Source organism: Rattus norvegicus, chromosome 2 (genome assembly GCF_036323735.1).
Source record: "Rattus norvegicus strain BN/NHsdMcwi chromosome 2, GRCr8, whole genome shotgun sequence".
NCBI lineage: Eukaryota > Metazoa > Chordata > Mammalia > Rodentia > Muridae > Rattus > Rattus norvegicus.
This window is the reverse complement of record NC_086020.1, coordinates 133,061,774-133,085,978: the sequence shown is the minus strand read 5'-3', so window position 1 is coordinate 133,085,978 and position 24,205 is coordinate 133,061,774. Positions and strand designations below refer to the sequence as shown.

At 34.7% G+C, this 24,205-nt stretch overlaps 2 protein-coding genes across 8 annotated transcripts in view; one reads left to right on the top strand and one right to left on the bottom strand.

The window, feature by feature from the left end:
- Nucleotides 1-22,567, top strand: part of Tgap1l3 (GTPase activating protein testicular GAP1 like 3) — a 61,623-nt gene extending 39,056 nt beyond the window's left edge. For 3 of the 4 annotated variants that reach the window (XM_039103640.2, XM_039103639.2, XM_039103642.2), the window contains 9 exons: nt 2,236-2,345; nt 3,472-3,658; nt 7,003-7,240; nt 12,707-12,849; nt 14,089-14,247; nt 16,701-16,810; nt 17,886-18,072; nt 21,381-21,597; nt 22,317-22,567. In XM_039103640.2, coding sequence (XP_038959568.1) covers nt 2,236-2,345; nt 3,472-3,658; nt 7,003-7,240; nt 12,707-12,849; nt 14,089-14,247; nt 16,701-16,810; nt 17,886-18,072; nt 21,381-21,581 — 1,335 coding nt within the window. In that variant the 3' untranslated portion in view covers nt 21,582-21,597; nt 22,317-22,567. The remainder of the gene's footprint in view (nt 1-2,235; nt 2,346-3,471; nt 3,659-7,002; nt 7,241-12,706; nt 12,850-14,088; nt 14,248-16,700; nt 16,811-17,885; nt 18,073-21,380; nt 21,598-22,316) is intronic. The other variant, XM_039103641.2, reaches the window with a different exon arrangement.
- Nucleotides 1-24,205, bottom strand: part of Tgap1l12 (GTPase activating protein testicular GAP1 like 12) — a 697,215-nt gene that overhangs the window by 495,826 nt on the left and 177,184 nt on the right. For all 4 annotated transcript variants that reach the window (XR_005500942.2, XM_063282873.1, XM_039103653.2 and 1 more), the window contains exon 7: nt 10,880-10,997. The gene's annotated coding sequence lies outside the window, so the exon portion shown is untranslated. The remainder of the gene's footprint in view (nt 1-10,879; nt 10,998-24,205) is intronic.

Below are 24,205 nucleotides of genomic sequence, written 5' to 3'. Positions count from 1 at the left end.
GTTGGTAAAAACTGACAAACGCAAAGATTCAGCACAAAGACACTAGTAAACAGCATCTCTTGGAGGTTAACTTCCTTATAGGGCAGAAGGGATTTAGTGTGGCATTGCAAAAGTTCCCACTGATTTCAACACTGACCATTCCTTTTGAAGTAATAGGTGAACAAAATACATGTCTTAAGTAATACCAAAAATATCCTAACATAATAACAGTTAAAAATAACTAGTCAATCACTGATGCACAAAAGGATATAGAATTTGCATATTACCCCATGTCCAGTAGATACATGAAGTTGTTTTCCTTCTCAATCAAAAATAAACCAGCACATTCACCTTTGCCAGATACTGCGATTCTGACTCCATGTCAAATAGTCAAGAGTTAGCCTAACCTACTTTTAACTTGTCTACCAGTCTTAACTTGCCAGTGAGTTCCAGTGACTCTAGAACCATTAACATTATTTTATTTTTGTTTGGGCAATGATCTGAGTTTGCCTCTCAGAAGATAGTGGAGCTATGGACCATACATCAAGAGAAAAGATAATGCTCTGGGATTAACTATCCTTAATAACATTAGGCAAAGGTACCTATTGATCCCTCCTTTGCCCTGAACTTGCCAAGTGTGTCTAGTTCTCATTGCCAGAAACCTGGGACCACATCATGGGCAGAAAGTTATGATCAGTGACTGAAGGTTGCAATGTGTATTCAAAGCAATTTACAGGTACAAGAATACCTGGAATTCTTCCATTTTCATTACTTTCTTTTCTTAGTACAACACAAACCTCATTGTGCTCTATCATGAACAAAGTAACTTTCCGTTCTTCAAACGAGCTAAAGTCTCCATCTTAATTCAAATAGTTGAATATTTCCAAATTTTAAGAAAAAGATATGAAACTGTCACCTTCTCACATGGCACAAAAATAAGAAACTTAACCACTAGCAGAGGTGTGTGTGTATTTTACAGCTTTACTCTCTGAGAGCTAAAAGTACAGACTCACCAACTATACAATCAGGATGAGGTAACTTCTGATGCTGCCATTGTTTGATAGTTTCCTATTTCCAAGAAGAGGACTTTGGTTTTGTTTTGTTTTGATTTAATAGTTGCTATCATTTTATTATATTTTATACTAATTTATTTGTTCATTGTCTATCTTGTATTCTGCCCCACACCACTTCTCCCTTGCAGAGTTTCTATCTTTCTCCAAGCAGGTTGCGGCCCCTGTGTTATCTTCCCTTTCTGGTACATCAACTCTCTTCAGGGTTAGCACAACTTCTCTCCCTGAGGCCAGTTGGGGAAGGGTTTTCACAGTCAACAGCTTATGGATATCCTCTTTTCAACATGTTGGGGGAATCCACATAGAGACTAAGCTTTACATTTGCTATAAATTTGCCATAGTTCATGCTGTAACTCGGGTTTTTGGTTGGTAGTTCAGGCTTTGATAGCTCCCAGCATTCCTGGTTACTTGATTCTGTAGCTCTTCGTACTGAGTTCCTATCTCTGTCATAGCATGCAATCCTTCCTGCATTCCTTTCACACAAGTCCATGATTGATCCATCAGATTCAAATATTGGATGTGGCTCTTCCCATCCTACTGCTGTCAGCTGCTGGGGGGAGCTTCTCAGAGGGCGGGTATGATAGGCTCCTGATCAGAAGTTCCACAAGGAGCAGGACCTATTCAAGGCAGACAGACCTTTGGAATGGGGAAGTGGAGTGTAGATCTATGATTGCAAGTAGTGGTGTTGACGATAAGCCAGGAAAGCAAAAATGAACATAGACTAGGTTTATTCCATTGCTGCAGCAACTAGGATTCTGTTTTTTGATTCTAGTCTTAGGTAAGAAAACACAACTTGCTGCACATAGGTTCCAGGTTTGAGTCAAGATTCTGTCCAGATGAGAGATTGGGAAACTTTTATGGAAGTCTAGTCACAACCAATGATTCTAATCCATCCTAATACTGTAACACTAACATATTTCCTCATGGTTTGGTGATTATTAGCCGCCACACCATTTTGATGCTCTTTTTATAATTAAAACATTTCTAATGATATGAAATATATTGAAAAATGGATATAATATCTAATATGGAGTATTTGTAATATGTGAACCCCCAAATGGATTTATGACACACAAGTTGAGAATCACTGGACCTAACTTTTAGTCTTAAACAAAAATGTTTATCAAGTACTTTCAACAATCTACATTGACCATTACTTTTTTTGTTTTTATTTTCATTAAAAAAGAACTTTATTAGAAGCATTGATGGAAGCTTGCTGACATCTGATTTATATGAAAAATGGTTTAGCGTCCTAGATGAAGGAACTGTGATTGAAAAATTTATTGCCATCCAAAGGTAATGATAGAGTAAACATGTGGGGAACTGCACCAATATAGAAGCAGTGTTTTGTAAGGTACATAGGCTTGTGATTACAGGATTATTAGCTGGAATGATCTCCCAGGACAAGAGGATACCTTAGTTCAGACTTGTATTGCCAGCTTTTAAACATTTTCATTTCACAAACTAGAGGGTTGAACCATGTCTGTAATCCCTCCCAGAGTCGTCCTTGTTTATAACTGTCATGGTTTAGAAGTCAGCTTATGTAACACATATGTGAAGGTCAATCTAGAGTATTGATTTAATCCCTGTGTAAGGCAAATTAATAGAACTCTGTGTGTAGACTACCTGTAGGCTATTTGTATCCTAGTTTTATTACCATAATTTTGTGAATATTTCACATGTTAAATATATGTCATTGATTAGAACATGAAACTATTACTGAATTCTTCTTTCTGAACTATAACTCCCCAGGGAAGTATAGCTATACTTATAGTTCCCAGGGAACTAAAGCTCCCCTAGATCAGGGATAGCCTTGACTTCTTGGAATCATTTTCCTGTGTGATTCTCCATAGAATGATATAGTTTGTAACAGGAACTTTGAGCTCTACTTGCTAACCAGTTACACTGCATCTCTGCCTTGCCTGTAGTAGAATCTTTTATAACTGCATTGTGTCTTGTCACTAGTTTTATTTCTTCTTCTCATTTTCTAGAGTGTCACAAGACTGTTACATGGATTCATAGTACATTAGATATTAAGTGTGTCTCCATGGTGCCTGGAAAGATGGCTTGGCATTTAGTAACAATGGATGTTTTCATACATAGAATACACACTGTTTGCAACAATCTTCATTCACTCTAATACAAGTGATCCTAACACCTTCCTCTTGTTTCTGTAGGTCGCAGTCATACATCTAGTATACAGATATTCAAAATCAATTTTAAAATATTTTCCAGTGATTTCACGCAGAAAAGTAATTTCAGAAAATATTAAAATAATACTCTAGCTATATATTCTTTACTCTTTTGAATTCTGATTATACTATGAATTGATCTGCATAATATCTACTTTTTCTTCTGTAGTGTGTTATATAAATAACATTTCATTTCAGATGGTCTAACATAAAATTCTTTCTTTGTTTAGTCTTTTAGTAAAGATCCCACCAGAAAACCTTACACTACTATACCATCTCATTTCTGTATTAGCAATAATAAAAGATTCATCCATGAATAATTTAGACAGTGACAGATTAGCTCTCCGCATAGCTCCTTACCTGCTAAGGGATGAGACTACAAGGAACTCACCGTTTTTGCAGGATATCTCAAGAAAGGTAAGGGGATCTGATTTTTTGCCTTTGGAAACAAAATACTCATTGTGAAGCAAGATTTAGGAACACTTTGGAAAGCTTATTTCTGTAAAAGGAAAACCTAGGACTGCATTCTTCTAGACTGGAGTGGAATATGTATTGATCTATATCAGGAAGATTTGGGAAGGGAGATGTAGTTCAAAGTAAGTGGATAATTTCATTTTCTTTGTTTTTTCTTTCTTATTTCTTTCTTTTTCTTTCTTTCATTATTTCATAGATATTGATCGTGGCCAACAATATGTTTCACGTATAATGGTAGTCAAAGAAGACTAGAGTGAAGTTTAAAAAATCATAATTACCTATGTTTTGACTTTTTTTTCAGTCTAGCCCTATTTTTGGAGTATATAATAGTTGTGTTTCATATTGGTGAGACAATCATATTATTAAATATTCACATAAAGTGAATTGCTGGTCATATGAAAGAACATTTCATATATATACATTAGTTATGTACATATATACACATATGCATATACATGTACACATAAATATATATATATATACACATATATATACGTGTGTGTGAAGAATTGGTGTATGTTATTTTGTATACTTTCCATTATTTTATAACTAACCTATTTTAAGTACAACTTTGTGTTCCTCAGGTTTAATGAAGCTATTAGTTTTATTATAACCCCACATACATTAATATTTTCTACTAATTATTTACTCTATATTCTGATTGCATTCCCTTCCTCTACTTTCCATCCTCACAATGACTTCTTTCCTCCATTCTCCTTTATCTCAGTAGCATATATCTTCCATGCACACCAACTCACTCTCATACATAAACTCACAACATGAATAAGTGCATCTCCTCCCTGTGAAGCCTGACAAAGCAGCCCAGCTACAAGAAAGCAATCCATTGCTAGACAACAGACTCAGTGCCAGTGCCCACACCAATAGTCAGATAACGTATCTGAGATCAAGCTTTGCATCTGCTACATGTGTGAAGGGGATCTAGATCCTGCAACTAGAGCTGAAAAAGGGGTGATCCTGCAGATTCAAAGCTGAAGCAGCACAATGATTAAAGAAACAAAAAGATACTACGATATAGAAGGAGAGGAATGTCTGGGGAGTTCCAGTATTGAGGATGTAGAAAAATCCAGAGGATTTGAAGCAGACCAGTGACTTATTTCAATGTACAGTTCAAGTAAAGCTGTTTGGACAAAAGAGTATAATGTATTAAAACTTATGCACCAATAAATACCTCAAACAATGAATTATTTTAAAACGCATTTAAATTTTAGTTTGATTTTTACTTTTAATTTAAAACATTATTTAATTTTAATTTTTGAAATTTGAGTATGGGGGACTTTAGCAAAGGATATAATTAAGGACTGAAAAATGAAATGAGGGTTACTTGGTACCACACTGAGAAATTTACAGAGAATCAATATAATAGTCCTATATGTTGAACAGGGTAAAAGGCAATAAACAGGTAAAAAGTAAGAAAGAAAGCATCGTTTATTTTAACTATTAGTTTCCAGGAATTAGGGCCAGAGGAAAGAATATATAGTGATATTACACCAGATGGAGGAGGATAGCGTAAGTGACAGGTTGAATAGGCTTCTCATCAGGAATCTACTTGGCTTAGACTAGAAACATACCTTTTTAAGTTACTTTCTAATTACCAAGTTACTGGAAACCTAAAATCCAAGCCTATATCAAATTGCATGTTAGGTCCAAGTGAAGCAATAAATACATTTTTTTCACTCATAATGGCTATTAATGATTCTTCCTTTATGGACAATTCTTTTCAAATATATTCTTTTGCATGATCAAGTATGAAAACAATGAAGTAAAACTATTTGGTACAATCTGCATACAAAATAAGACAATCATGTGACTGTGATTTTTCGAAGAATCATTTCTTTCCTATCCTGTGCAGCACAGTTCAAACATAAACTTAGGTGCATGTTGGGAAGAAACATATGGCATGTGTAGGGTTGACTTAACCTAAGCCATCATCTCAGAAGAAAAGCAACTTATCAGTGTTACTCAATTTAGAAGGGTCATAATTTTCTACTTCTGCTGTGACCAAACACTGATAACAACAAATGATGCAAGACAGGTTACTCTGTGTGATAGACTTGCAGTTACCAGTTAACTTCAGAGAAATATCAGGGCCCAAAATGAAGCAGTGCAGGAAACTAGAGGCAAGAACTGAAGTAGAAGCTGAGGAGTTCTGCCTCTTGCCTTGGACCTCATATCTTTATTTTTCTGATTAATAGCTCAGGGGTGATACCATCCTGGAGATCTGGGCCCTATGAATTCCAAGGTTAATCAGGACAATATATTTTAGACTTCCCTATACAACAGGTCAATCTGATGGAGGAATTTTCTCAATTAAGATTCCCTCTTCTCACCAACTTCTTCTCTCAGTCACCTCTCTATTGCCTCGATAAAATATCAGGAGATAAAACACCAACTAAAGCCTGAACGTGGGGGAACCCCATGTTCAAGCTGGATATGTAGCAGAAGTTTGCCTTATTGGGCATCCCTGGGAGGGGAGCCCCTTAGTCCTTGATGACCCAGGGTACAGAAATGCTTGGGTGTTGATGCAGGAGTGGGTGGACAAGTGAGGGAGCACAGTCATAGAGAGAGGGATAGAGATACAGAGTTTGTGGAGGGGAAAATAGGGGGATAATGTATGAAATGTAATTAAATAAAAAACAATAAAAAGGAAAACATCATGAACAGGGAAACTATTTCAAGTAAGTGTTTATTTGGGACTTAGAAATGCAGAGGGATTATAGTCCTTTACTGGCATCACAGAGGAGCATGGCTTCGGAAAGGAAGGACAACAAAATGAGAAGTAAGTCCTGGCTCTTAACTTTGGAAGCAAACATGAAGCAGAGACATTGAAAATAGGCACCTATATTTTGTGACTCCAAACTCTAAGCAGTGACATACTTTCACAAGGAGGGCCAAGGACTTATAGCAGCAGAAATTTGTCACGAAGTTTGGATTGCCATGCCTGGAACTAGAATGGCATCCCATTCAAACCATCACAGCAAAACAATGCCCGCAAAGAAATTCAACAAACATCAGTAATTAAATTGATTCATTCACAGTTTTTGTCAGCATATCACTTTTCAAATTTTGTTCTCAATTCCTTGCGATCTATTTGATATTTTAACATTTTTCATAATCAAGACTTAGAGTCTATTTCAGACACTTCATTTTATCGGTACCTATCTGTTTGTGGTAACTGTTATTTTTCTCATATTTTTGGACCTCACTTTAATTTCTCTTTTGTAACCCATGTGAAATGACAATCTTGTTTTTGCCTCATGATATTACAGATGTCTATTATACAAATTATGATTGACAACTATCTGCTAATATTTGGAAATTATCCAACATATGGTAAACACATTGACAAAAGGTCTGATGGATTAAAGACCTCTACAGATTCCATAAAGTTTGCCGACAAATCACCTATTATTGAAGAATTCATAGTTGGAATCAATGGGAAATCCTGTGATAATGATGAAAATTTCAATATTTCATATGCTGCTCTGAAAAAGGAAGGTCCTACAGGTATGAAAAGATTTATTTAGTCATCAAATGCATGGAAGTATGATATCATTCCCTATTTTCATAAATCTGTAAATATCAGAGGAGCATTGAGACACACAATAATATTCTAATATGGGGTTGGGGATTTAGCTCAGTGGTAGAGCACTTGCTTAACAATCGCAAGGCCCTGGGTTAGGTCCCCAGCTCAGAAAGAAAGAAAGAAAAAAATGTTCCTATATGGGCAAAGCTTTGAAATAGTACTTTAGTTAAATTATACTTAAAGATATGCTTCTATAGACATACAAATATATATACCTAAATATATATTATATCTATAATCATATATTTACATGCATTTCTATACATACAGGAATGTATGACCCTCTCTTTATTTAGAGAATCCAATAATATTTTCTGTTTAATTCCCATTTTTCTTCCCATGGTCCTTAAGTCACAGAGGAGTTTTTGTATATGAAATTATTATTTTTGATAAGGTCATTTAGAAATAATGATTTGACTTAAAATCCATTAAACATTCTGCAATATTAAACCCTGCACCACTGTAAATTATCTTTATTATCCTTGTAATATATGTTTAATATCCTATGAGAGACAACCTTGCCAAGTTCGTAGCATTGGTATAAATATTAAATTGGACAGGATCTGCTACAAAACCTATGTGAAGAATGATAAAGAGATTAAAACACACCTGATTAAGAGGTAGTAACACTTATATTCACATACATTGTTAACTCAAGTAATTCTTTGTATAGTGTTAGAAAATATACCAAGACACAAATTCCATGGGGAAGAGAGCTGAACACCCAGAAGTGCAGACATCCTGAGACTGCAGGACAGACTGCCACTTGTGCAGACCTCGCCCCTATCCCTGATCCCAGAGGAAACTGCACGGCGCCTCTGGACACAGGGATATAGGAACAATCATTTGCAGGAACCTGAGGTTCTGTTCTGTGGCAAGGACTGTACTGAACCAACCAAAAACCCTCTCAATGGGGAGTGGGAGGGGGATGTGGGCTTATGGACAGGAGACTGGGAAAGGGAATATCATTTGAAATATAAGCAAAGAAATATATCTAATAAAATAAATAAATTAATTAAAAGAAGAAACTATACCAAAATATTATTCTTATCTGAGGTGAGGGAAACCTATAATCTGAGAATACTTGTCTAACTATGACATTTTGTGTTACATTTAGCATGACAAAACAGAACAACTACCAAATATAAATGGTAGAGGATGACTTAAGAATGTCTAAAGTCATTCAATTTTAATGTTCCCTTCTTCCTCCCTCTTTATCACAGCTGAGGAAATTATTACAAGTTATTAATTCAGTTTTATGTTTCACCATATTAGTTACAAATATTTTCAAATTTTACACTTATTTTATGCTGTATATTACATTGCTTGCTATTATAAAAATGTTATTAAAATGGGTTACTGCTTACACTCCAGTGTGCCTTGTTCATGGTTCTCCATAGGCTTTGGAAATTGGCATTTTTTAGTCTCTACCTCTACACCCCTGTATTATAGTATTAGTTTTCCTACCTCAGTTACCAAAGTATGGCCAGAAGCTAATGACGTTGATTAACACCTCAGAGTTTTGCCTTGAGTCCAATACAGTACAAAGTTCTCAATAAAATTTCATTAACAATCAAAATTAATCATCATGCATATTAAAATCAGAGGTGGGTCATGGTTTTTAGATTATACAAAATGACTTGAAATGATAGTCCGCTGTCTAAAGCTATTAAGATGCTGGCTTTGTGACATGAATTTGGGTCATCAAAACTTACTTTAAGAAACAATCAAAACTAGATATTGACTTAAAAGCATCTCTAGACCAAAGCTTCTATCTGAAAGCAGATGGCAGTTGGAGACAGTAATTAATGGAAACATTATGGTAATATAATCCTGAAATATTGTCCAGTAATGATAAAAAGAGACCTTGTGGCAGAGTGGGAGGGAGGGAGGGAGAGGGAGAGAGAGAGAGAGAGAGAGAGAGAGAGAGAGAGAGAGAGAGAGAGAGAGAGAGAGAGACCTATACTGGAGGCCCTCCTCTAATGTAAATAAGTTTAAAGCTCTAAATATACTGCGAGTGATGTGATCTGCAGGTGTTTTAAACACACACACACACAAACACACACACACACCCTAACACACACACACACACACACACACATGCACACAAACCCACAAAGCTACATGTATTACATATACTCAGCAATGCACAACACAGAAACATACAGTGTACTTGTTTTATCTCTCTTCATAACCTGAGACCTTAACGTGAATGGTCTTTATTCATGGTTTTTGTATCTCAAAACAGTCCCTAATAGAAATCTGAGATATGGAAATATTAGAAAAAAAATTAAAGTAAAATAATTGGTAATTTTCAAAATGACTGGTTCTTTCTCCCTTCTGAACTCCCATAAGTATAAGTTCAAAAAGTTTTAATTTATTATTTTTTTAAAATTTTATTGAAAATGGAATTATAGCAATGTTGCCTGACTTTTCTCCATTCATTCCATCACATTCATATCATTCTCAAACTCACTTAGATATATTTCATGTGTTTATTTATATATTTTTATCTTTAAAAATATGAATACAACTTGATTCCACTTTCTTGTGTTTGTTAATATTGCTTCCAAGAGGTACAGTGTGTATTAGACAAACAATATGCAGATCATTTCTGGAAAATTTAATATTCTGCCAGTCATCATTAGCTGCCTATATGAAATTTGACCTATGAAATTTGTCATAAGAATTGACCATAGATTTAATATCTGCATTGATATTGCTATCATTGTGGTATTGCCATTATTTTTGTGAGAGGCAATTTCAAAACAGACTTTCTACTATGCTGTCTCTTACAGTCTTTGTAATCCCTCTCTTACAATGTTCCCTGAGCTATAGAGAATTTAGCTGTAATGTACATGTATTCACTGGTGTTGCCTTTTCTACAATTCACTGTGTCCAGGTGTGTTTTCTATAATGTTATTATTTTATGTACAAAGAGGCTTCTCTGATGAAGAAAGGTGGCTCAACTTATTTGTGGACATAAGTCTAGTATTTAGAATGCTGTAAAGAACTTGGCTGATTTAGTAAATTAATGTAATAAATTTTAAGGTTTATGGGTAGTCTAGCCTCCATAAATTTGGCAAGATTTCTAGCACCACACATGATTTCAATCCTGTTGAGGGAAATTGTTCTAATTGTTAAAATATTTGATATGACTTTCCACAAAATATGGATGCTTTAGGTAGCACTTGGATTCCTGTCATGTTTGAGGGCTTGAGTGCCTGTTGCCAAATAAATCTTACAGAGATGTCTCAGCAGTCAACTGATTGTAGCTGGATATGTCTTAGAAGATTTTTAGCTTTAAGTCATGTTTCAAAGTTAGATAAAATAGTAGGCAGGTTGATATGTTAGGGAAATAATGAAAGTTGTATCTTCCTGTAGCCCCTGACAATAACCAGTATGGAAAGATATCAGTATAGGTGTAATAAGTGACACTAACAGGTCGGTTGTAAACAACTGCTTTTTGATTAGATTTAAAGGTATTTTCATTACCACATAATTGCCCATTGTCCTGGATCTTTCATTTGTTTTCTCACACACAATGCTATTCCACATACCTCTTTGTAGTTCAAAATTTTATTCCTTGTTCTTTCTCTTTAGAATTATCTGTACAGGTCCTTTGACTTGTCCAAGTCACAAAATTTCACTCCTCTCTGACAAGATAAATTCATTTTCCTAGTATAAGAGAATATAAATGCAATACAAATATACAATTCCTTCATTTTTGTCTACTTATTTTCTTCTTTCCACATCTGAAATTAGTCTTTATCGACTATAGTGTGAAACGTTAAAAGTTGAAATTTCAAGTAGTAAAAGAATGCTTTCCATACTGAGTTAAGAACATTTAACAATGGCTGCCTTAATTCTACAATGTTGATAATCATTCTATCACCTAGACTTTCCTTCCAGTGTGTGTTGCCCATCCTCTACGTACTTTTGAACTATTTTGGAACCAATGGCTTGCTGTGCTCATATTTGTTCATACTCAATGGACTCAGGTTTTGTACTGCGTTGTAATATTATGGGAAAATATTGCAATTGATTGAGGGCAAGGAGACACACATTAGAAATGCAGAAGACAAAATATCTCTTTTTGAAGATTATGGGATAGTAAACATAAGTGAATCTAAATATTAAATACAAATAATCATATTTCTTGTAAACTATTTCAAAAAATATCAACATATGAATTATCACACAAAGTGAGTACTATTTCTTTATAAAAGTCACAAATTTGTTGAAAGTTAAATCAATGATACACCGTCATACACAGTAAACTTCAGAAGTATTATGTTACTTTGGTGAAACACTAACCAACAAGTAAAAGATTTTTACGAAAATAAAAAAAAAGGCAAAAGAAAAAAAGAAAAAAGGTGCAACCAAAAAGATAATTTAAATATATCCCCATGCTCATGAACCAGAAGATTTATATAGTAAAAAGCCTAAAATAACATTATGATTCTCTCCATTTTAAAGATTGGTAAAACTGATAAGATTTTTGATGTTATTAAGAGAACAAATATTATACAATGGAGTTTTTTTTTGCCCACATTCCTCTGAGTCTTCTGCCATGTTCCCTTGACCTCACACCACACCTCAAAAACGTAACCTTGAAAACATTAAATGAACAAGGACAACACCAATGAACATGAAAAACTAAGTAAATGGGACCTCAAAACTATGCAAAAAAAATGTAGACAATTTCTTCCTGGACAAGGGTATGCAATTTTTTCTAAAACAAGTGTAATTTTTGGATGCAGGAGAAAAATAGAAACTGTTTTCTTATCCAAACTGATAGTCAGTATATTATTGGCTTGAAGCAGTTAAAACTTTAATTAGCAGTATTTATCGATCTTTGTTATTTTGTTGTTGCCATATATTTTTCCCCTTGTTTGATGAATGACCATGGGGTTATTTATCATTTCTCTCCTCTTGGGTGTATGCCTTATCTTCAGGTTGCTATTTCCCATTTGTAGACCAAGATCACTGAAGAGAGATGGCTTACTGGTGATTACACTATGTAATTTTTCTCCTCCTTTGTTGATATAAATGATACTTTTGCTCAGTAATAAAGTGTAAGCTAATATCCGTATTCTGTGACATGTTGAACATTGATCCAGGCCCACCTAAATGTTAGAATATCCATTGAAATTCAGGTGTTTGTCTAATGTGGTCAGATTTATATGTGACTTGATCTTTTTCCTTCATAGTTTGTATTTCCTCCTTTTTGGTAGTTTTGATTATTACATGACTACTTGATGTTGTCTATGCTTCTAGTACATTAACAGGTATCTCTTTGTATTTCATTATATTTCTATACAATGAAAACTGTAAGCTAGGGGTAAGTGAATTCAGTTACAACAATGACTTCCCTTCTTTCTTAGATTCAGAGAAACAACAAGGCAGTAGTGTATGTGCAAGCCCACCAGGACCTCCCATAAATCCACCACAAACAACAAAGAAATGCTTGTTTGGCAAAACTCTTAGGAGTATTTTTGAAGACAAAAAGGTGTCTGGTCTAATATTTGTGAGTATCATTTTGGGTTTCTACATCACCATTGTTCTGAGAAAGTTATTCAGTCAAACTGTTGAAGGTTTAAATAACCTATCCATGAGTGTAAGATCATGTTAAAATAGAAATAAATTCCACTGTATTTTGAATCATGTAATTGTAAGAAAAAAAGAAATAGTCTTCTCATATTTTGCACAGTTTGAATAAGAGATCCAAATTGACCAGCTTCTGAGAGGAAATGGGTCCATGGAAGTGCCCTGCTGATTGACCAAATGAAAAGTCTTTCACCATTTTTATGACCCCATATTTCTCTGGAGTCAATAACTTAGTATCATTTCCCATGAGATTACTCAATCTTTTAAATTAATAATATCTACAGACTTTTATTTTACGTTAACCATTTCTTATGTATACATACTGTATTTGATAAGTATGAACATCTTTGATGATAGCAGACTATATTTAAATGCAACCTAATATGGCTTAATCTTTTTTACATGAGGTAGTAAACTTTTTTGGAAACTTATATTTTCTCTCCAGCATCTATTTTAGAACTATAGCTGTGCTACTAATTTATGCTACTTGTGAACAAATTTATCTTCCAGAAACATGAGCATTACTGCCAATTTCTTAGGTATTCTACAGCAGAATTTTCTGGTAACCATATTTTTAACAAATAATTGACAATGAAGTAGGTCTTGAATGTTATTCATTTTTATAGAGTAAATTTGTGGAAGAATGTTTGAAGTATGCTTGGGTTATAAAATGTGACAGTATCTTTAGACATAGTTGAAAATAAGAACTGATAAAAACGAAATGAAAATCTCAGAAATGTACTGAAAAAATCGTTCTTAAAAACACAAAAGTTAGGATTCATAATAGAGGCCAGGACAGACAGGAAGTAATGTAGTGGTTTGATCTCTGTAAAGGAAATATCCCAATAGTAACTTAGTATTGCAAGCATGAGAAAGTTATCATAGGGGGAAACAAAATGCAATAGAGGACCATTCACCAAAATGTTTTGTGGAATAAAAGTCCAAAAAAATCCATGATATTTCAAATTGTGGAAACAAAGGAATAGGCAAGAAAAAAATATTTGGAAGCTAAAACAGAAAAAAGTTCAATATCTTCTTCATTCCACTCTGTTATAGTTCTGCATCCAAATTTCCTTTGTTCAGGTTCACAATACAAGACATAGTTGTGCTTCAGATGTGTGGATCTCTAATAATGCAAGCTTATCCTTATCCTACACAGGATATGTTGTCCATAATTGCCAAAAAAGGGCAAGAATCGGATGATTTATTCAAAATTGTACATGAAAATTCACACTTTTCCTTAAGGAACAGGATTGACAGTGAACAATGCATTGACTGGAATGTAGAAAGCGTCCTAGATATAGCATCCGTTTTCAAGGTAAGGCAGCTTTTTGAATCAACAACATTAAGCATCCCTCAAGAGATGCATATGTGCTTTCTGTCCGTGAGATTAAATGAAATGACTGGTTCCTGGAACTTTGGACCCATTCCCTCTTGATAAGAAGTATGGTAGGTAAAATCTGACAAACACAAAGATTCACCACAAGGGCACTTTTGAACAGCTTCTGTTGAGAGAGAACTTCCTCATATATGAGAAGGGCTTTAGTTTGCCGTTAACAAATGTTCAAACTGATTTCACCTCTGACTATACCACGTCAAGTAATAGCTAAGTTATAATATTGATAGTGTGTTTTACAAAATGCCTTCCTTAAATAATACTTTCCAAAAATATCCCTCACAAATAACTGTTCAAAATGGCTAGTCTACCACTGACCTACAATAGGCTATCCAGGTTGGATATTGATCTCTGTCCAGTAGATATATGAAATTGTTTTCCTTCTCAATCAGAAAATAATCCAGCACTTTCACGTTTGCCAGATATTGCCATCCCAATTCCATGTCAAACAGTCAAGTATTAACCTAACCTACTTTTAACTAGTCTACCATTCTTAATTTGTCAGGGAGCTGCAGTGACTCTAGAGCAAATATCTTTGTTTTATTCTTGTTTGGGCCATGATCTGAGTTAGCCTCTCAGAAGACTGTGGATCTATGGCCTAGACATCAAGAGAAAAGATAATGCTCTGGGATTAACTATGCTTATTAACATTAGGCAAAGGTACAAAATGATTGCTCCTTGGTCCTTGAGTTTGCCAAGTGTGTCTGGTCTTCATTGCCAGAAACCTGGGACCATATCATGGGGAGAAAAGTTATGATCAGTGACTGAACGTAGCCATGTGCATTCAAAGCAATTTCCAGGTACAAGAGGACCTGGGATTCTTCCATTTTTATGACTTGCTAGCCTTAGAACAATAAGAAAGTTCATTGTGGTATCTGAGAAACAAAGACACTTCCTGTTCTTCAAACAAGCTGAAGCTTACAACTTAATTTAAATAGATGAATATTTACAGATTTTAAGAAAAAGATATGAAACTCTGAGACCTTCTCTCATGGAAAGCAAGGAAGAAACTTAATCACTATTCCTGCTGGGTCTGTAAGCATAGGTGTACACATATATTACAGCTTTACTCTGTGTGACCTAAAATACAGATTCCTAAATTATACAATCACGATGAAGTAATTTCTGGTGCTGCCATTTTTTGATACTTGCCTCTTTCAAAGAATAGGATTTTGGATTGTTTGTTTTGGTGATTTTATTATTAGTTACTACCAAAATCATCATCATCATCATCATCATCATCATCATCATCATCATCATCATCATCTACAATTATTTTTTTTTCACTTTAATTCTTGTATGCTGCCCTCTACCTCTTCTCCCCTCACAGAGTTTCTCTCCCTCTCTGAGCCTATTAGGACCCCCTGGGTTACACTCCCACCTTGGCACTCCAACTCTTTTCAGGGTTAGCACATCTTCTCCCCTTGATGCCAGTTTGGGGAAGGTTTTTCACACTCAACAGCTTACAGAGACTCCCTGTGCCACATGTTGGGGGCCTCACATGGAGATTAAGCTTTACATTTGATATAAATGTGCTGTATGTCATGGTGCAGCTTCTGTTGTGTTTTTCGTTGGTAGTTCAGTCTTTGATACCTCCCAGTGGTCCTGGTTATTTGATTCTATAGCTCTTTCTATGGAGTGCCTATCTCCTTCATCGCATGGAATCCTTCCCGCATTTCTTCCACTCAAGTTCTTGATTGATCTATAGGATCCAATGATTGACTGTGGCTCTTCATATCCTATTTCATTCAGCCTCTGTGTAAAGCCTCTCAGAGGGCAGATATGATAGAATCCTGTCTAGATGTTCCATATAGGTTCTGGCTTCCTTCCAGGCAGAGAGAGATTTGGGCTGGGGAGTGGAGTGCAGATCTATGGTTGCAAGTTGTGGTATGGACTTCAATCCAGGAGAGGCAATTTGAACAAAGAGTAGGTTTATTTCTTTGCTACAGGACTCTGTTTCTTTGCTTCTAGTCTTAGGTAAGAAAACACAAGATCCTGCATATAGGTTCCATGTTTGAGCCAAGATTCTGGCTAGATGATAGTTTGGGAAATTTCTATGGAAATACATTCTCAACCAGTGATTCTTAGCCACCCTAATACTGTAACACTAATATATTTCCTCATGGCTTGGTGACTCTTAACAATTACATCATTTTCTGCTCTTCACAATTAAAATTTTGCTGATATGAGTTATAATGATAAATGGATAGAATATCTGATAAGGATGATACATGATATGTGACCCCCAAAAAAGATTATGACACACAAGTTGGGAATCACTGGCCTTAACTGCTCATTTTAAACAAAAATGTTTATCAAGTACTTTCAACAATGTACATCGCCCATTACTTTTCTATTTTATTTTCATTAAAAAGGACTTCATTAAAAACATAGATGGAAGCTTGCTGACATCTGATTTATATGAAAATTGGCTTAGCGTCATGGATGAAGGGACTGTGGCTGGAAGAATTACTGCCATCCAAAGGTAATGATAGAGCAAGCAAGTAAGAAACTGCACCAATATAGAAGCAGTGCTTTTGTAATGTACATAGGCTTGTGTTTACAGGATTATAAGCTGAAATGATATCTCATGCCAAGAGATTTCCTTAGCCCAGACATGCATTGCCACTTTTTAAACATGTTCATTTGTCAAGCTAGATGATAGAATCATCGATGTAATCCTACCTGGCAGTTTTCTCCTTTATAACTGTCATGGTTTAAAAGACAGTCTACGTAACACATTGAGTGCATGTCATCCTAGAGTGAGATAAATTAAAACTATGTGCATATAATACCAGTGGATTCTTTGCATACCAGTATCATTGCCATTGTATTGTGAATATTTCACCTGTTAAATATATGTAATTGATTAGAACATGAAGCTATTACTGAATTCTTCTTTCTCAACTATAACTACCTAGAGAAGTCTGGGACAGGTATAGCTTGACTTCTTTGAATTACTTTCCTGTGTGATACTCCATAGACTGATTTCATATGTAACAAGAGCTTTGAGTTCCCACTGCTACCCAGGAGCCCTGCATCTGCCTTGCTTGAAGCAGAAGCTTTTACAACTGAATTGTGTAGGTTCACCAGTTTTATTTCTGCTCCATATGTTCTAGATTGTCACAAGTGTGTTACATGGATTCATACTACTTTAGATATAAAATGTATATCCATGGAGGCTAGAAAGATGGTTGGCTGTTTAATAACACTGGATGTTTTCATACACAGAACACACATGATTTACAATAATCTTCATTCAGTCTAGTACCAGTGATCCTAACACCTTCCTCTGGCTTTTGCCATTTGCAGTCATACAACTATTATTTAGAAATTCATACATAGTTTTAAAATATTTTCCAAGATCCTCCACAGAAATATGATTTCAGAAAATATTTTATGTAATACTCTAGCTATATATTCTTACTTCTTTTGAATTCTGATTATATTATGATATGGTCTACACAATATTTACCATGTTTTTTTCTTTGCAGTTAGTTTTGTAACTAACATTAGTTTTCAGACTGTCTAACATAAAATTCTCCTTTTTCTTTGTTTAGACTTTTACTAAGGATCCCACAAGAAAATTTTAGTGTACTAAACCATCTCATTTCTGTATTAGTAATAATCAAAGACTCATCCATGAATAATTTAAACAGTAAGAGATTATCTATCCGCATAGCTCCTTATGCGCTTTGGGATCGGACTAGAAGGGGATCATTGTTTGGGAGTGATATGTCAATAAAGGTAAGAGGATCTGATTTTTGCCTTTGGGAACAAAATTCTCATTGTGATGCAAGAATTAGGAACACTTTGGAAAGATCATTTCTGTAAAAGGAAAACCTAGGGTTGTATTTTTTTCTGGAGTGGGGTGGAATATATATTGATCTATTTCAGGAAGATTTGAAAAGGGAGATTGATAATGTATTTCAAAGTAAGTTAATAATTTCATTATTTCTTTGTTCTTTCTTTTTTCTTTTTATATATTGATTGTGGCCAATATTATGTTTCACGTATAATGGTTGTCAAAGAAGACCAGAGTGAAGATTATAAAAATCCGTATTTCCTAATTATTTTTTCCAGTGTATCCCTATTTTGGAGATTAGAATAGTTGTATTTCATAGTTGTGAGAATATTATATCATTTCATATTCACATCAAGTGAATTGCTGGTCGTGTGTGTGTGTGTGTGTGTGTGTGTTTGTGTGTCTCTGTGTGTGTGTAAATGAAGAACTGGTGTGTGTATGTTATTTTGTGTAATTTCCATTATTTTAGAACTAACCTATTTTAAGTACAGTTTTAAACACTCAGGTTTTATGTACCTATTAATTTATGATAAACAGATACATTAACATTTTCACTAATTTACTCTATATCGAGATTTCAGGCCCTTCCACTAAGTCCCTTCTTCACAACCACTTCCTACCTCCATTCTCCTTTACTGCAAGAATTTAGACGTGACATTCTTACTCTTATATATAAATTCGCAAGAGGAATAAATTCACCTCCCCTGGAAGCTAGACAGAGAAGCCCAGCTAAAAGAAAGTAATCCAGTGGTAGACAACAAAGTCAGAGCCAGTGCACACACCAAAATTTAGGGAACCTACCTGAGATCAAGCTGCACATCTGCTACATATTTAGGGGACCTAGATCCTGCCGCTAGTGCAGATGAAGGGGACGTCCTACAGATTCAAAGCTGAAGGATCACAATGATTAAAGGCTACAGCAAGGTACCTGAATATAGACGAAGAGGCATCTCTAAGGATTGCAAGTATTGAGGGAGTGAAAATCCAGAGGGATTGAACCAGACCAGTGATTTAATTCAATGTACATCTGCAAGTAAACTGTTTGGACAAAAGGCTATAATGTCTGACACCTTATGGCACATCATGTCTCACACAGTGCATTTTTGAAAATGTTTTCTAATTTTAGTTTTTTTAATTTTTAATTTAAACCTACAATTTAATTTTAATCTGTGAAATTAGGGATGGAGTATTATTACCAAGGGATATATGGTAGGACTGAAAATGGAATGTGATTACTTAATAGTATAATGTGAAATTTACAGAGAATAAATAATGGACATATATTTTGAAAAGGATAAAAGGCAATAAACAGATAAAAATGAAAGAAAGCACGGTACATGTTAACTAATACTTCCCAGGGATTAGGTCCAGAGGAAGGAAGACATAGTGATGTTACACAAGATGGATGAGGAGAGCCTGAGTGACAGCATGAATAGGATTCACATCCAGCAATCTACTTGGCTTGGACTAGAAACATACCATTTTAAGTTACTTTTTAATTACCAAGCTACTGGAAACCTAAAATCCAAGCCTATATCAAATTGCATGTTAGGTCTAAATTAAGCAATAAATACATTTTTCACTTTTAATAACTTTTATGGACAATTCTTTCAAATATATACTGTTGCATGATCAAGTGTGAAAACAAAGAAATAAAGCTATTCTCTAAAATATGCATATAATATAAGACAATCCTCTGACTGTGATTTTCCTAAGAATCATTTCTTTCCTGTCCTGTGCAGAACTGCTCAAAAATAAACTTAGGTGCATCTTTGGAAGAAACATATGTGATGAGTAGAGTTGACTTAACCTATGCCATCATCTCAGAACAAAAGTAACTTATCAGTGTTGTCAATTTAAGAAGCGTCATAATTTTCTCTTATTGCTGAGACAAAACATTGATGAAAAGCAACTTATAGAAGACAGTTTACACTGCGTGATATACTTGCAGTTACCAGTTAACTACAGAGAAATGTCAGGGCCCAAAATGAAACAAGATAGGAACCTGAAGGCAAGAACAGAAGTAGAAGCTGAGAAGGAGTTCTCTCTCCTGTCTTGTATCTCACATCTTTCTTTTTCTGACTAAGAGCTAAAGGGTGGCACCATCCTGGAGATCTGGGCCCTACAAATTGCAAGTTTAATCAGGACAATATACCTTAGAGTTTTATAAAATACATCAATCTGATGGAGGCATTTTCTGAATTAAGACTCCTTCTCACCAAGTTATTCTTTCAGTCCCTTTCTATTGCCTTACTAAAGTACCAGGAGCAAAAACACCAGCAAAAGAGTGCACATAGGGGAACCCATAGGTCCAGCTTGATAGAAAATTATGACACTTCTTATATTGAACAACACTGATATGTTACTTTTGATAAGGCACAGGATTGCCTTATTGGGCATCACTGGGAGGGTAGCCCCTTAGTCCTGTGGAGTCTTGATGACGCAGGGTATGGAAATGCTTGGTGTTGAGGCAGGAGTAGGTGGGCCAGTGAGGGAGAACAGTCATAGAGACGGGGTGGAGAGACAGGGTTTGTGGAAGGGAAACTGGGAAGGGGGATAATGTCCAAAGTGTAAATAAATAAAATAACAAGTAAAAAATAAAACAACAATGACCAGAAAATCTCATTGAAGTGTTTCTTAGAGACTTAGAAATGTTGAGGGAGTATAGTCCTTCAATGTCATGACAGAGGAGCATGGCTGTGGAAAGGCAGGACAATCAAACAGGATGCTGAGACCTGATGGCCCGTATTATGGGAAGTAAACCTGTAGCAGGGAAAGTACATTGAAATTGGGCACCTGTATTTTGTAACCCTAATCTAAGCATTGTCATATGTCCATCAGGGGGGCCAAGGGACTTAAACCACCAGAAATCTGTCAAAAAGTGTGTATTGCCATGCCTGGAATTAGAGTGGCATCCCTTTCAATCCATCACAACGAAACCACATACAGCCCCAAAAATTCAACAAACCACTGTCATCAATTTGATTCACTCACAGTTTTTGGCAGCATGTCAGTTCTGAAATTTTGTTTGGTTGATTAGTCCTTCTATTCCTTGCAATCTATATGAAACTTTAACAAGTTTTAGTAAAATGCAAAGAACTTAGAGTCTCCATTTCTGAGACTTCATTTCATGGGTTCCTATCTGTTTGTGGCAACCGTTATTTTTCTCATAATTTTGGATTTCATTTTTAAATTTCCATTTTGTAAACTATGTGAAATGACACTCTTGAATTTGCCTTGTGTATTACAGATATCTCTTATGCAAATCATGATTGACAACTATATTCCAATATTTGAAAATGATAATAAATATTGCTCTGATGGACTAAAGACATCTGCTGATTTCATAAATTCTTCAGGAAAATCACCTATTATGAAAGAAGTCATAGGTGACCACAATGGGAAAACCTGTGATGATGAAGAATTTGATATTTCATATACTATCCTGTAGGAGGAAAGTCCTATAGGTAAGCCAAGATTTAGTTAATCAACAAATGAATGGAATGATAATATCATTACCTGATTTCATAAATTTGTAAATCTCATAGCAGCATTGGGGCACAAAATTTTATTAGAGTACAGAAATTTTTTAAAATGTTTCATTAAATATGCTTATATATATATTTAATAAATATATATTGAAGCACATATATATACTCACATGCTTATATATATCTATATACACAGAGTTATGTATGGCTGAGTATTTAGCACCTATAAAAATCCCACAATATTGTATTTCTTCTCATGGTCCTTAAGTCATAGGGAATATCATCCATATGAAATTATTATTTTTGATAAGATCATTTGGAAACAATTATTTGATTTATATATCCATTACACATTCTGCATACTTAAGCCCTGCACCACCGTCAACATGCTCAATTAGCCTAGTGCAAAAATACTAATGTTTTTTAATTTCCTATGAGAGACACACTTGTCAAAGATTAGCTCTGGTACAAATATTAAATTGCATGGGATCAAGTACAAAACATATGTGAAGAATGATAGAGGCTAAAACACACATGATCATTAGGTAGTAACACACATACATATCCATTGATAACTAAAGTAATTCTTTGTATAGACTTAAGAAAATATATTGAAATATTACCAGTATCTGAAGTAACATGAATCTATCATCTGAGAATATTTGTCTAACAATGACATTTTTTGTTTCGTTTAGCAGGACAGAACAAAACAACCACCACATATAAGTGGTAGAGTATGACTGAAGACGTTCTAAGGTCATTCTATTCTTATGTTCCTGTCTACCTCCCACTAAATCATAGCAGAAGATATTATTACAAGATCCTACTTCTGCTTTATATTTCACCATATTAGTTACAAATAGTTTCCCTAATTATTCTTATTTTATGCTGTAGTTTATATATTTGCTATTATAATAAATTTTATTAAATTGTGTTATTGCTTACACTACAGTGTGCCTTGTTCATGATTCTCCATAGTCTTTGGAAAATGGCATTTTTCAGTCTCTGCCTCTACAGCCCACTTCTAGTACTAGTTTTCCCACCTCAGTTACCAAAGTATGGCCAGAAACTAATGACATTAAAAATCTCTCAGAGTTATGCCTCGAATCCAGTGCCATAAAAAACTAAATAAAATTCCATTAACAAAATTAATCATCACACTTGTTGAAATTAGAGGTGGATTATGGTTTTTAGAATACACAAAATGACCTGAAAACATAAGTGCCTTAGCAATTGAAATGTGAAATTAATTTGGGTTATAAAAACATACATTAAGAAACAAGCAAAACTGGGTATTGTAGCACCAGCATCTCTAGACCAGAAGCTTCTACCTGGATGGAGAGTAGAGTTGGAGACATTAAGAAGTTAAGAGAAGGCATTTGGCCAGAATTTCCTGACATGTTGTTCAGTAATGATTAAAAAGAGATCTTGTGACAGAAAGAGAGAGAGAGAGAGAGAGAGAGAGAGAGAGAGAGAGAGAGAGAGAGAGAGAGAGGAGAAGAGAGAAGAGAAGAGAAGAGAAGAGAACAGAAGAGAACAGAAGAGAAGAGAAGAGAAGAGAAGAGAAGAGAAGAGAAGAGAAGAGAAGAAGAGAAGAGAGAGTAAAACGCTGGAGGCTCTTAAATTTCAATAAGCTGAAAGCTGCATTACATACACTCAGAAGTGCACAGAAGCATACAGCATATTTGTTGTATCTCTCTTCATAACCAGAGACCTCAACATGAAATATTCTTTATTCATGGTTTGTCTATCTCAAAAGGGTCTTAAATACATTGGAGATATGGAAATCTTAGAGAAAACCTCCAGTAAAATAATTCATAATTTCCATAATTACTGCTTCTTGGTCCCTCCTGATAGGAGTATTATTTTAAGTTCAAAATGTTTTCATTTATTACTATTATTTTTTCACTTTTATTGAAAATTGATTTATAGCGCTGTAGGCTGAATTTTTGTCTTCCTTCCCTGCAATCTCTAATTCATTTGAATATTGTTTTATATATGTATTTATTTATATATATATCTGCATCTAAAAATATGATTACGAGTTGAGAACATTTTCCTGTGTTTGTGAATATGGTTTTCATGAAGTTAAGTGTGTATTAGACAATCAATATGCAGATATTTGCTGAAAAAATTAATATTCTGGTAGTCACCTTTAGCTGCACATAACTTTTGAAACATGAAATTTTAACTATTGCCTTAATACTACATTGATACTGCTGTTATTGTGGTTTTCCACCTAATTTTATGAAAGGAAATTTCCAAACAGACTTTCAAGTATGCTGACTTTTACACTAACCCCCCTTCTACAATGTTCCCTGAGCTCCAGAGAGTTTAGCCATAATGTACATAAATTCACTAGTGGTAGATTTTCCACAATTTCCTTATTTCTTCATCGTTTTCTGGAATGCTCTCCGTTTTCGGTACAAAGAAGCTTCTTTGATGATGGATGATGACCCCACTTATTGATGGAAATAATATTAATATGTAGAATGCTGTAAGGAACTTGATGACTTAGTAAATTTATGTGATAAATATTAAGGTTTATGACCTCAATAGCTCCTTAAATCTGACTAGATTTTTT